General features: G+C 39.7%; 1 protein-coding gene across 1 annotated transcript in view; it reads right to left on the bottom strand.

The window, feature by feature from the left end:
• The window catches only part of Hpse2 (heparanase 2 (inactive)), a 566,168-nt gene that overhangs the window by 136,711 nt on the left and 414,472 nt on the right, over positions 1–14,985 (bottom strand). Inside the window, exon 7 of the mRNA XM_051199909.1 lies at positions 12,209–12,302. Coding sequence (XP_051055866.1) covers positions 12,209–12,302 — 94 coding nt within the window. The remainder of the gene's footprint in view (positions 1–12,208; positions 12,303–14,985) is intronic.

The following is a 14,985-nucleotide window of genomic DNA, read 5'->3' as shown; positions in this document are numbered from 1 at the left end:
AAAGGGACAAGAGCTCCTGAACATTGGGAGCAAGGGGGGAGTGGGGACGGAGGTAGGAGAAAGAGGAGGGGAGAAGAGGACAAAAGAGGAAAACATGAAGGATCAGGAAGATTGAATGGGGAGATGAATAGAGGAGAGTAAGAAAAGAGATACCTTGATAGAGGGAGACATTATAGGTTTAAAGGGAAATCTGACACTAAAGAAATGTCCAGAGATCCATGAGGATGACTCCAACTAACAATCTAAGCAATAGTGGACAGGCTACCTTAAATGCCCTTCCCCTATAATGAGAATGATGACTACCTTATATTCCATCTTAGAGCCTTCATCCAGTAGTTAATGGAAGCAGAAGCAGACACCCACAGCTAAATACTGAGATGAACTCCTGGAATCCAGTTGTAGAGAGGGAGGAGTGATGAGCAAAGGAGTCAAGACCATGCTGGGGAAACCCACAGAAACAGCTGACTTGAGCAAGTGGAGCTCATGGACCCCAGACTGACAGTTGGGGCACTAGCATAGGACTGAACCAGGCTGCCTGAGTGTGGGTCTCAGCTAGAAGGACTGGGCAGTTTATGGGAGCTCTGACAGTGGAACCAGTATTTATCCCTAGTGCACGAACAGACTTTGGAAGCCTGATCCCCATGGAGGAATACTCTCTCAGCCTAGATACCTGGGGGAGGGCTTAGACTGCCCCACATGATGTGACAGACTTTGGTGATCTCCCATGGAAGATCTACTCCTTGGGGAGTAGATGGGTGATGGGATGGGAGGGGGGTCAGAGGGGGCATGTGTGGATAGGAGGGGGAAGGAGCTGGGATTGATATGTAAAATAAGATCGTTTCTAATTTAAATAAAAACCTATATTAAAAAAAGATGCTAGGAAGGAGTTTGTCAGGAAAGAAAACGATGCGTTAGACAATGGTCAGTGAAGAGATCTCTGCAAGGTGGTGTCTGAAATGAGACTTGGTTAAGAGGAGCCAGGTTGTTAACGCTTCCAAAGGAACAGCCGGGAAAAGGATGTAAGGTGAAAAGGGGACCATTCTTGTAGCACCAAAGGAAGGCCATCTGGAGTCCAGTACATAAAAAGATTGAGCAAATGAGGCCAGAGAAGGAAGGAGGGTGCTTTCATTCTGAGTGTGATGGAGGCTATTGTAGGGATTAGTAGGAGAGGGATCTGATCTGACTAATGTCAAATCACTGTAGCTGCTATGAGGTCATACATATGTCTTAAAAGGATTGTGGAACCTGTAACATGATATACAAATTAAAGGTTCTGTTATTTCTATGGCCACTTTGAGCCTCAATGTCCTTATGTATAAATGGGATAATACCTGGCAGGGCTGTACTAAGGGTCCCAGCTGTTGACAAAGTATAAATAGCATGAAGCCGGCCAATGACAGGATAATCCTGAGCTAGTTGAAAGGGATGTGGACCCAGCAGATGAACACTGATTTATGGGAGCCCTTTAAGGCAATGCATGAATTTAGAGAACTAGTCCAGATATTTCTACAGTTTGGCAGTAGGATTCCGAACCATTCGTGATACTTCCAGGAAGCCTTGACTATGATCTGAGGGCAGGAAACCCAGTCATCTTTCCTTTTTTATATTTATTATTGTTTTAAATTGTGTATATGTGTGTCTGTGTGCATGTGGGTACTGATGTCTGTGGATGCCTCTGGACTTTAATCTTCCTAGAGTTAGTTACAGGCCTCTGGGAAGTGAACTTGGGTCCTCTGGTCCGTGAGTAGTACTTGGTCTAAACTGCTTAGCCATCTCCCTACCACGCTGCTCAGTCTTATTTTCTTGTGTTCACATCCTATAAGATTACGTGGCACAGGACTGGAGCTTCACGGGAAATAGGGCTTTAGTGACACATGGGGCGGGTGCTATCCCTGACCTGCCCTTGCACTAGCTCACAGTAAACCCCACTCTCGAAGGAAACTACATGACTGAAGAAAGGTGATCAAACAGGTCAACCAACCAAAGGCCAGGCGCTTCTTGACAATACAAATTTAGAGATTAGGAAAAATAGAAACAAAAGTGAAACCCGGTGAGAACATGAAAGACCTAGGCAAGAAGACTGCTTATTTATTTGCTAGGCTTCGGTGTAGCAAGTCTTGTTTTCTGAGAGAAGAGAAATCCTGACTCTTACAGCATGTGGATTATATACAAAACCCAACAAACTTGCAAGACTTAAAGGCAAACTGTCATCCAATATGATTTGAATGTCCGAGAACTTTATGAAGAACTGTTCTGACACTGAAAATAAGACAGTCATGTCCAGCTCTTTTGTGAGCAAGTTCGCGGTCAACACTTGGAAGTTGAAAGTGGTATGTTGAACTTGGAGGGGTAATTTATATGAGGTGATTTATTTCAAAGAGTTCAAAGCCTACCTCTTCAAATGAAGATATGACTCCAGAAAATGTTTGAAGTTATAAAATCTATGTATACAAGACCCTACAAAGTCCACTGATACTAAAAACAAAAGTTAATCTGAATTCTTCTTCTGACTGCAGGGAGAAAAAAGAAAATAATCTTTAATTGTTGTTCACAGAGCTGAAGATATAAAGCACCTGCTCAGCCTGCATGGAGCCCCAGGTTCAGCCTCAGCTAGCTCTTCCCACAGCATCACTATTGGTGAGATAGTATTCATGTATATTCTTTCTGTGACCTTGAATATTTAAAATCACTTCTTTGTGTTCTAGTATAGAATGGAATACCTACCCCAGTGTATTTATGCTTTAACTACCTGACATTTGGAAAAGAACTTAAGAAAAGTTCCTTATATACAGTAAGCACTTAAACCAAGTATTTGTTGAATTTCTCTCCTTGTCCAAGGTACCTGAATGTGTTTGAAAAGTTTAACATCAGCATTGATTGTTCTTCCTTTAGATAAGTAACTTGAGTTAATGGGTAATATCCCAGATATATGTTAAGCACTAGGAAAGGGCTGTTTAGAATACACATAAGCATAATTAGCATATATATATACATAGACAAACATATGTCTATATATATAAAGAGTATAATTAGAATATACTTATTTATTCTCAGCATAAGCGTCCTGTTACCTACATGAACAAAAACTGCATAGTGAGGTAAAACTTGAATTCAAACTAAAGCAGTTATCTGTCCTGGGAAATATTCCTAAAAGCACTAATGTTGAAAGTTCAAGGAGTCAACACAAATGAGCAAATGTTTTCTATGCCTTTTCTGGTGAGGCCATGGTGGGAAAGTTGATGAACTGGGAGTCTTCCAAGAACAGAGAAGGCCAGCATGGTGAAGAGTGGAGGAGGTATGGACACTGATGCTGGGAGCTGGTTGAGCCTGGGGAGAAAATCAGCTTGGGCTGAAGAGAAGGAAAACCAAACAAACAAAAAGGGAAAAAATAAAACCGAAAAAGCAGATGGAACCAGCTGCAAAATTCCCTCAGAAAATGAAGCCTTAAGAACCAGGGGCTATAGTTCAACCCTGTGGTTTTCTGAGTAAATACGATTCTCCCTGTGCTGGAAGAGAGAAAAGGAGAGGACTTTGGGAGTGAAAGTGCTCCTGGCGAGGAACGATGTGCCAGTGAAGGGTATGCTAAGGATACACTGGGGAGGAGGAGGGGCCGGCTGATGTTACCTGCCTGAGCATAGGAGGGGGCTGGCTGCTTAGCTCCCTTCCAGCTCTTTCCCAGCCCTGGGGCTCCTGTGGTCAAGGGAGATCCGAGGAACCTAAGGAAAAGTCCATTGAGTGGCCATCAGCTGTTCACTACCCCGTCTACTAGAGGCAGAGAGACATATGGGTAAAATTTTCCAGATCCCATCTCTCACATTTCAGAGATAGGGACTGAGTGTGAATGTTTGGTGTGTTTATGGGGCTACACCAAGGCAGGGGGTGGAGTAGAAGAGGTGTTTGTGGGGTGGGTGTGGGAGGGAGGGAGGAGGAGGAGCACACTTAGGGAAAATACTCCTGATTTAAAAAAAAAAAAAAAAAATGAAGTAGGAACATAGACACTTATGGGGCACATTTTCCAACACTGGCCTTCCTTTTCCTGTGGTTCCTTGATCTCCTGCCTCTAAGGCTGCAATCTAAGTTTTTGAAAAGACTCCTGAGGGCTTGGCCTCAAGCGCTGACTGCACGAGAGATGGTAGCTTTGTTGCAGCAGACATGTTGTTTATGGTTATCCAAACCAACACCTTCCTTAATGAGAAAGGAAGCAATAAAACAGGAACAGCAGACAGGCCAGCTGGGCTAATCAGGCCTGGCAGGAGTCCCATCCTCCAAAAGAAGCTGGAGCCCATTAATTCCAGGGTCTCATGTACGGGGTCACCCTTCCTCTGAACTTCACAAGAACGGTTGCTCTATGCACTACAGCAAGCCTCCAAGATGCTGGTCACAAGCAACTGCTTTTAGGAAGTCTTTTCTTCTTGGTGTTTTCAAACACAATCTAATATTCTTTACTCTGTGTGTGTGTGTGTGTGTGTGTGTGTGTGTGTGTGTGTGTGTGTGTGTGTGTGTGTCTGAATGCTATTTGAGGGAGTCAGTTCTTTCCAACATGTGAGTTTTAGTGGCTGGAGCTGGACCCAGGCGACAAGTTTTGGTGGCAAGCGCCTTTACCCAATGAGTCATCTAGGTGTCTTCAGGAAGCTCCTTACACCTTACCTATGTGTCTTCCTTGCATTTCAGAGTCTTGACTCTTCGTTGTATTTGTGTGTAGTTGTTGACTTGAGGCTACCAACTTTCCTGGACAAGGAGGGGGATAAAGTTGACTCTTCTTCCTCTCTGTTCCTTCCAGAGTTTGGGGCCTCACAACTTCTTTCCTTGTCTTCCTGCCATTTTCCTCTTTCTTTTCTAGACTAGCTTCCATCCTGCTGCTCTTGGTTAACTGTAGACTCCCTCCTCATCTTTAAGGCCATTAGTGGCTTTTCACTGCATTGCCTGTAGTGGGGAGCAATTCTGTCCTTGTTCTCTGAGAGGTCTATTTGATCAGCAGACAGATGAACAATAAGTAAATTGTATCTGATGTTACTGCAATCAGTGACCACTGACCACAGGTTAGGACCCTGGCTGCTTTATTTAAGATGGTATTTACTACCTTACACAACCACTGCTACCCAGTCTCCATTCCTAATCCACAAAACCTATGCAGGTTTTAGGAAAATGTCTCATACTTTTGTTGCTTGTTTTCTCCCACCTGCCCCTCTCACCCATGCTCCCTGTTAGTTATTTTCAAGGATTATTCTAAATGTTATTTTCTCTATGAAATATTCCTCAACTCTAGGAAGTTTCCTTCTTGTTTCTAACTTCGAAAGTCTTGAACTTACCTCTGATTTTTATGTTACTGCACATAAATGTAACTTTATATTTTTTCATTTTCTTATGTGCATTGGATTTCCTGGTAATGACTAAATTTAATATTTAGTCACCAAAGTGGATATTTTGTTGTTTCAAAGAAGACAACTAGGAAGCCCCTGCTAGCAAGGGTGGATACCCCATGTCCACAGCTCCAGTTTAGGGCTCTGTTACCTCCTGACTGAATTTCTCTGCTTGAGAAGAACCACAAGCCTTTGCTTGTCCAAGCTGCCTTCATATTTAAAGGTCCTTCTTACACAGGCTGGGCCTTTCTGAGTGAGTCATCCAGTATCTCACCATATTCTTCTTATTTCTTCTATTGTCTATGTAATTTCTTTTTATTCTCTTTCTGCTACCGAGCACCATATTTGCCCAGGTTTTTGGGTACTAGATCAACTGTTAGTCTGTTTCAGTGACATTTTTGGGATTTAAAATTTTTGCTCTCTGTTCTTGTTAAGGAAGGTAACATATTTTGTAAAATAATGATGTACATTTCATAATGTAGTGCTTTTGAGATCAGTTTTTCATAAGCATTATCAACTAACTTTCCTGCAGTTTACCCCAATTTGCTTCTAGTGGTTATTAAGTTGATGGTATAGTCTATAAATACCTGTGTTTAAAAACCAAAGCTATTAAAGTTAATAAAATGGCAAGGATTGAAACCTTGGCTCTCCTATGATTAGTGTATTTTGGGATAGCTCCTGTAATACTATTAGTGCCTCGTGTAAAGGTTAAAAGCTAATTTCTGTTAGGCCATGCTTTTCTATTTGCATGGACAGAGCCATCACACAGGCTCATTTACTTGGAGACCACAGAGCTTGTGCTGGCCAGATCCTCACTTTTATAGGTGGCTATCCATGTCCTACGATGTTCATAGGCCAGTGTCTCCAAACTTTGCAAAGTGGCTTTGCTTTTTTATTTTCTCTTAAAGAGGTCCCTATTGCATAAGACTTAAGCTCCATAAAATCTGGGTCACCCATGGATATCATCCCAAGACATTAATGTGTACACTTTGTATTTGTGCTCCGCAGGGTACCCTTCCTTTGATAACCTTTCTTGGCTTGTGTTTCTGTTCCTTTTCACTGACATCTTGAGAAAGTATGTTCTATTTGACACTAATATTTTAGTGTGGAGTTCAACCAGGGTAGCTGTCGTCTTGCTAAGTTTAATATTTCCCATCACATTCCTAAAATAAACTAGGATACTGTTTTCTAAAACAGAATATTTGGTACTTACAAGCAGATTGCAATGCTATTTGGGGCCCCACAGGGAACTCCCTCTCACCTCTCCACACACAGAAACACTTGTGCCCAGCCTGTGTGTAGACATAACTCACAGGGGTCTCCACATTCCTTTCCTTATCTGCAGAACCACACAACGAAGTTAGCAACCAACTAAACTTTCAGTGTGAACAGCAAATGTGCACGTGTGAATGAGCTCAGACATCACTTCCTCTCTACTTTGACTTTATCTTCGCCACTCATCCCCAATTCCTTTGTGTTTCCATCCTCCCACTGTTTAGTGAATTTCTGCCAAGTGGCACATACTGGGACAGTAAAGTAAGGATTCAGCATTGTTGAATGAGTGAATAAATTAAAGAATGACTTAATAAACATTGTATTTTTTTTTGTGGTGATAACCACCATTCTTATCCTATTGATGCTTACATTTTCTAGTTTCTCTCACTAAAGCATAAAATTATTACTATCCCTTTAATGTTGTTTAAAGTTATTTTGCCACCCTCAAAGGTAACTAATTTTTGATGTGTTATAAAGCCCATATAAAAGGGCAGACTAACACACTGGAAGGTTCACTGAGAACAAAAGTTTCTTTCGGATATGTTTAATAATTTGCCAGGATTATATATTTCCAGTCTTACTTCCATTGTCTCACATTTAAGATCTACTAAAAGCAGCATAATATCATTGTATTTATTGAGACTTCAAAAGAGTTGACCTTTATTCAATAACATGGCAGAGATTAAAGAGTGTTAAGTGTAGCCTCCATTACCACTTACACACCTACTCTACCAAAACCTTCTCATATCCAATTTCTAAGTGAAACCAGGCTGTCAAAACAGAGCATTTCTCAGTCTTTATTTCCTCTGAGATGAGGGATGTCTTGTTAAACTTAACCCCTATGTTTCTTTTTCCTTCAGTGGGCTCTCCCCTGTAATATTGGTTATGCTGTGTAATCTCTAAGGCATCCTTATTTCTTCTCGTTACATCTTCCTTCTTGCCTTGACTTCTGCCTCCAGGGAATTACATTGGTGAACAAATGGATCTGCTGGAATCATCAGTCTAGCATGTAATTCCACACATTCTTCTTTCCTCTCCCAGGTAGTGGTAACATACTGGAAGGACATTTAGAGTGTGCATGTGGAGTGTGTGTGTGTGTGTGTGTGTGTGTGTGTGTGTGTGTGTGTGTGCACTAGGCGATGGCTGTTTCAGATACTTGTGTTTTGTGTAATGTTTGGCATTCTAAATTTGAATTATTTTATAAAAGTTGAGAGACGCATAAAAGTAAGAATGATAATGGTCTTGTTATGGACCACATAAACCCGTCTTTTTGTCCCCATCTATTGGTGGCTCCCAAACAGCACCCCAGAGAGAATTATATTAATTAGAGGAATCCTCTGGGAGACTTCCATTGGCATCTCTTCCTTTACAGTGTGAAATGGATACATGCTGTGATGGGTACCCACATCAAACTATTACACGATTACACCCATCATCACACTTTATTATCAGCATGTTCCCCCCTAGACTGTAAGGTCTATGAGGACAAGCAACATACTAGTTTTGCTCACTATTATATTCTCAGAAGTCTGAAAAATACTACAGTGGCACAAACTCTTGATAAATGAATGGGGAAGGATAGCAAGGAAGGAGGAAGAAATTAACTTTTCAAATATGGAGGAAGTGTAGTTTATTTGATATTCAAACTGCAATCATATGGACAGTACTTGTGGAAATACTTTTCCTCCTGACTGGGATTTCACCAACTCCTTCATGTGCTTATTGAATTGCTGAAAATAATATAAAAAGTGTTATTTCCTCCTCTGATTCCTCCAGGAGATGAAGACACAAATCATAGAGTCCAAATGAGTTAAGCCAAAGTGGTTCTTCTTGGTTCTTACATCACTGTTTTGGAGTCAGCCCAGCTCTCTGCACCATACCATCTGCATTGTGTCCTAAATGTCTCTCAGTTTCCCATTTGACCTGTCTCTGCATTGTGAGAGTCTCAATTCTTTCTTTTGACTCGCCTCCCAATACAGATGATTATTCTTGTTCTAATGGAAAGCAGTGTGTGCTCATCCAAAGGTGTGGGCTGTCCAGACATTTCACTGGTTTCCAAAAGTATCATATAGATTTTCATCTAACCTGATAATTCACTGACTGCTGAGAACAGAATTCTTCTCTAAATGGCAGTCCAAATTTGGAAACCACAGCTGCTTTTAGCAATTGAGTCATTGCCTTTCAGGTGCCAAAAATATCACCTATTATATTCTCCAGGGTTCAAAGAAAGAGGAAAGAGAAAAAAGGCAAAGAACAAATGAGAATAAAGGTAGTATGGAGCATTTGACTCACAAAAATTATTAAAATAAGAGCAATAACAACTAGTGCTCAATATGAATTAATAGACCCGCTGTCTGACCTAACTTCCTTAAAAATAGGGAACACAGAATTCTTAGCATCTTCACTTTATAGGTAAAGAAAAAAAAGTCATGGACATCCTGGCCTCCAGAATTAAGGTGAAAGCTGCCACAAGCTGAGTAAAAGTGCCTTCTGATAAATTTTATGTGACAATCTTGATGCACCCCAGCCACCAACTCTTCTGGCTCACAGTTTCCACTACCATGGAGCAGAGAGACTATACCTGCTATGCCCTGTGCAAATTCCAGCTTATCTGTTTCATCATATAATAAATACTGTGTTTGCCATGAAGTTTTGGAGTGATTGCTTATACAGCCGTAGAAACCAGAATAGGGACCAAGAGTTGAAAGGACTCCTGGGTATGTCCAATGGCCAAAAGGTGATGCCTGATTCTGCTGCTAGGTCTAGCCCTCCCTTCCAGGACCCTTTTACACACATGTCATTCCTCCTGAGGGATTCCACTATTCCTTCCTGAAGTGGGAGGTCACTTCAAGGGCATCAGACACATTCTAAAAGCCTCAAATCTCAATTTTCCATAGTTCTTTTACCTATATTTCTGGAACCATATATAAACCAGGAAGTAAGCTTTGCTCCTTTAGCGTTTGAATGTCCTGTGATGGTTAAGGGCCATGCAGTGGTAAAGGGTGAAGTGGAGAGATAACACCTTCATCTTTGTTTTAATGTACACTCACCTGTTATATTTAACTAATAACATGAATGCAGCTAGAATCATCCCTCTTGACCCAATATTATTACTAATAACAATCTTTTTATTGGGTTCAAAGCTAGAAGAACCTAAAACAAAGGGACTTGACTATCTTGTACATTGTTGTAATATAAACACAGAAAGACTATCTTGTACATTGTTGTAATATAAACACTTAGAAGGTTTTCTGAAGCATATCACAGGAGAGAATTTACTTACAAGTAAAGAAATAGAAGAACATTCCTTCTAGAGGGCAACACTTAAATTAGCACAGTGAGTCCAGAAAATTATAGCATTATGTAGGTTGGTTTTTGTTTGTTTTTGAGGCTGGGTCTCATTAACCAAGGCTGGCTTCCAAGTCATGATCCTCTTGCCTCAGCCTCCCAGGGGCTAGTTTATAGGCATGCACCACATGATCAACAATAGGTTGATACTCTGTTGCACCAGGCAACATGTTCCAACCTAGTCAAATATTAAAACCTAAAACTGAATTCCTTGAGGCCACATCTTATTCTATTTTGTATCTCCAGCATCTGGCACTGTGCCTGGTACTAGCAATACTTTCCACTAACTTGTCAAACAGACTGGCAGAAATATTTCAGATCATTTAGTTCTTTTTACCTAATAGAAGGCAGTGTTAGAAAAAGGCTCTGGCCAATGTCCCTGGTCCCATGGTGATTACATTGGGATGTAGAGATCCAGACATCTTGAGAGTTCTCAGGCTCTAACACTCCCCCAAGAACATGGAAGCTGTATGTTATTTGAGTATGACATTAGTATGAGAATATACAAAAGGTTCAGACTTCCACTTTAGTTCTCAATGGTGTTTTTCCATGGTGGCTTCAAGTAGAATTTTCTTCCAGAGATAGTTTTAAACATGAACCTTTCATTCAGTTGTCGACTTATTCTATTATCCCACATTTACAGAGGTACTACTCGTTGAGAAGTGTTTTATCTGCTCAAAACAATAGATGAGTATCCATAGGGTGCAAATTTCTGGAAAAGAACCTTACCAGACAGTAGAAGATGTATTTTGATAGGGCCCAGTGGAAATTGTGGACATAAGATCTTCATTATTTAGAATATTTAGAAGGAATGAATCTAGTGTATTTCAAAATGTGACCCTATGAGCTGTGATACACAGAATCACTAGGCGGCTGACTATTCAAGGTAGAGCTCTGAGATCTACTATAGTCACATTAAACCAGAGTGTAAGGAACGAGGTTAGACACTTTACTAATGAGCATCATTGGTTATCTTGATTGGTTTATTAACTAAAGGCTCTTGCTAGAAATACCTACATGTAATTGCTTGACAGGATTTAGTTTCCTCCTCCTTTTTACAAAAGATAGCTCTTACATGGCTGACTCTAAGATACCTAAGAATGTTGTAAATAGTGATCAGAATCATTAGCTCTCAAAACCAAAACTTCAATGAATGTGAGCAATGATTATGTCCTTAAACGAGCTCCAAGACAATCCCCAGGGAAAGAAAACAAGCAAACCTGCCATTAAAGAATCCCTTTAAATAAAAATAATTTAATTTTAAATGTAGTACAAAGTTAGAAGGATGAAGAAAAAGGCTCGTGCTTTTGTTGTTGGCTTAACAAACCTTTAATATGATTCCCATGTGGAGTTTTAAATCTTTGAATTTTGCTTTTCGTTTTAATTAATGTGCAGTTTATAATAACTGCACATATTTCTAGGATATTGTGCATGGTTTCAGTTTTTATAATGAAGCTCTCCACCTCACTATTTTTTCTTTATATTTAGGGCCAATGGTATTGATAAGCTGTGTCACTGTAAAGAGTTACTGCATTGTGCATTTTCATCATGTTACTGTGTTATAGTACCTCTTAGCTCACTTCTTTATTTGTCCCTCTCTCTTCTGTTCTAGCTGCTGCTATTTCTAGTTTGAGTGAATTATTTTCCAAAGGGAAAAGGATATGTAGCATTTGTCTTTCTGAGTCTGTTTTATTCTACTCACCATAATGACCTCCAGTTCCATTCATTTGTTTTTCTGGAAATTAATATTCTTTATTGCATAAGAAACCTTACAGTATTTTTTCTTATCCATTTGTTCACTGTTGGCCAGCATGGTTGATTTTTGTATCTCAGTTATTCTCAACAGTGCTGCAGGGAGTACAAGCATCTCTTTGATCTGATGGCTGACCACACTTTGGTTGACTGGGCCATGTGTAGTTCTGTTTCTGTGTTCTGAGACCCTTCTGCACTGTTCTCCTTGATTATATTACTTCCATTCCCACCAACAGTGTGTAACTGTCGAAATCATTGGAACAACTCTAGACCTTGATGTGACAAATATAAACCCTTCTAAATGTGAAAAACAATAATGACCCACAATCATCACTTGAAGAAGGGGATGTGGCCACGTCCATCTGGAATCTTTTCCTACCCTGGTTCCCACAGCACTAAATTCCAGCTGAGACCCTGTGACCTTTTCCTTGTCTTTCTTCCAAACACATCAGCTCACAGACAATTTTACTCACTTTCTGAATTTTCCGAATCTGGTCAGAGAGTGTATCTAACAGACGAGTTTTCAGGAAGTCCATCACCTTGACCACCCGGCCATCAATGTAACAACTGGAATAAAGGTAAAACAGGAGTCAAATAAAATCTTGAAGAGGGGACTAGAAGTATTCTTCTCTTAGCAGAAATCTATTCCCAGAGGAAACATCCTAGGATTATACCTGAGCCTTCATCTTTGGATAGGTTTGGTCTCTTGATACTTTTCAAGCAAATAATGTACTTTATTTTCTCTTTTTTCCAATTCCATTTGTCAGTTACTGTGACTTTTTCAGCCTTGCTCAGGTGAAAACCCATTTCTTGCTCTCTGGGAACTGACAGATATTTTATAATCCAAACTGGGCAACTGGGGAAAAACTCACTTTTTTCTCTTGGGAAAGGGACTTAGCCTTCAATCTCATGGCTGTCTCTATCTTTACCTTCAAGTAATACAGGCATGGGAGAGTTCCAAGGGAACACCCAAACATTTGCTAGGTTTCCACTTTTAAATAAGAAAATAAACAAGAGTAAAATTCTGATGCATACAGCAAACGAGTTTCAAGTGTTTCCAGTTTCTAGCTTGCTTCCTTGGTAAAATTCATTATGGTCGAACCCCCCCCCCCCAACCATCATCGGGATAAATGAATGAATGAGTGAATAAATGAATAAACATATGTAAATAAATCCACACATTAGCCCCAGAGCGTTCTCCTGATACAACAGGGCCTGTGATCATTTGTTTTACTTTCAATATGGTTTTCATTAGTAGCTTAAGGGAATCATCGAGCTGCATTGACACTGCTGTGAACATCTGACAAAGACAGGCCCATCCCACCATACATGGTCCTTTTTCTGAACTACTTATTCTGAACACTAGGCAGACATGGACTCTAGGTTTGGTGGCCTTCATTACCTAGAACCCTGCCTTAGTCCTATCTTGGCAAAATCTGAACTAAATCCATTTTTAAATGGTTATGATTCCCATATGCCTAGCCTAACCTAACCTACTGAAGTCTCATTGGTTGATAACTAATGATAGGTTTTCTTTCCTTTGAAATAAATAAAAGAACTGCCCATTAGTACATACAGACCTAAATGAAAGTCCTTCTTAATGTTAAATCCCCATCATAACACATGCTTTATGGGATGGTCAGACTTAAAATAAAATCTTTTATTGTAAACAGTTCCTCTAGTTGAAGTAAGGGAAGGAGACAGGTCTTTACTCAACCCCCTCTTGGTCCCTCTCACTACCATAAGATATTTCCAAAGAACCCAATATTGAAATGACTGATACTTTTTTTTTAAACATGTGATATTGGTGATAGAGACATTTGAGCTCAGATTCCTGACTTGGCATTCACTGCTTATATAATCTCAAATGCTTTTCTGGTCTCTATAGACCTCGGTTTTAGCATATTTAAATTTTTATCTCTCATCTATCTGTCTGTTTGTCTCTCTACCTACCTATCTACCTATCTACCTGCCTGTCTATCTACCTGCCTATTTATCACCTATCTAGTTTTTGTTTCTGAATGTTTGTTCTTGAGACAAGGATTCACTTTTCATAGTCTAGGCTGGCACGGAACTCACTATATCACTCAGGCTAGCCTTGAACTATGGCATTTCTCCTGTTCCAGTCTACTAAGTTCTAGAATTTCAGATCTGTGCCACCATGTTTGGTAATTTTCTTATTAATGTAAGAGGAGTGGCATATCTGCTCCTTGGGTTTGATTTCAAATCAAGGAGATAATGAACCTAAGATGTCTGGTGCATAGCAGGCACAGTAGACATACAAAAGCTTTTCTTGTTTTCTAACCTTTCTAAGTTCAGTTCAGACACAGGAGACCAGTTGGTAAAATTATGTATGTAAGAGTATAGAATCCTAAAAGGTAGAAATGCTGTCAGAGGATATGTGCTTATATTTTTTATGTGGTTACTTATATAATGGAATAAAACAATAATATGATATTTTACCTCATCTCTGGTTCAAATGCTAAACTCAAGTTCAACAAACATTAAATATAGATAACAGTTTCAGTCCTGGCCACCGTCTTAACATTTCAAAACTTCTTCTTGCTAGTATTCCATTACTACCATCTCTAATTTTTTTTAACAAGTTGAACTTGATCATAAATTACATGAAAAATGGGCACACTGGGATGGGATCATTAAAATAAAAACAAAGCAAGCTGTGCATTCTTATTCTAATACACAGATGAAGAAATGAATACTTACATGGTGACAAGTCCCATGACAAACAGTACACTATAATTATTCTCTTAATATTCAAGCAAGTATACTATAGTTTCTCCTCTTCTCTACATTCATTTCCCAGTAACTATGATAACAATCAGTGTTTATAACTTTTGCTGGCAACACATAAAGTTTAATAGTTATTAAGATAAAGATACCAGATGTAACTTTTCAGTATAGGATTCTCCACAAACATTTAGACTAGGGTCCCTTCGTTCTTTCCCTCTTTTCTTGTATTTCTTTATCAAGTTACATAGAACTTAGGGTTAAAAACCCTGGTTTGATATGCTTCGCCACTTACTACCCACGTGATATTGGATCCCCACCCCATTTTTCCAAGTTGGCACAAAAAATAATAGATTTAATTATAACATTTTCATATACATATATCTGTGTTTCTCTTTCTATTAGATGGGTTAAAAATTCAAGCCCGGAGCCAGCAAGATGGCTCAGTACCACAAAAGCTTGATCTGAGTTTGGTTAAGAGACCTACCCCTGACTTCACATG

Source organism: Phodopus roborovskii, unplaced genomic scaffold, assembly GCF_943737965.1.
Source record: "Phodopus roborovskii unplaced genomic scaffold, PHOROB, whole genome shotgun sequence".
Lineage (NCBI taxonomy): Eukaryota > Metazoa > Chordata > Mammalia > Rodentia > Cricetidae > Phodopus > Phodopus roborovskii.
Note: the sequence above shows the minus strand (reverse complement) of the source record. Positions and strands in the feature narration are given on the sequence as shown.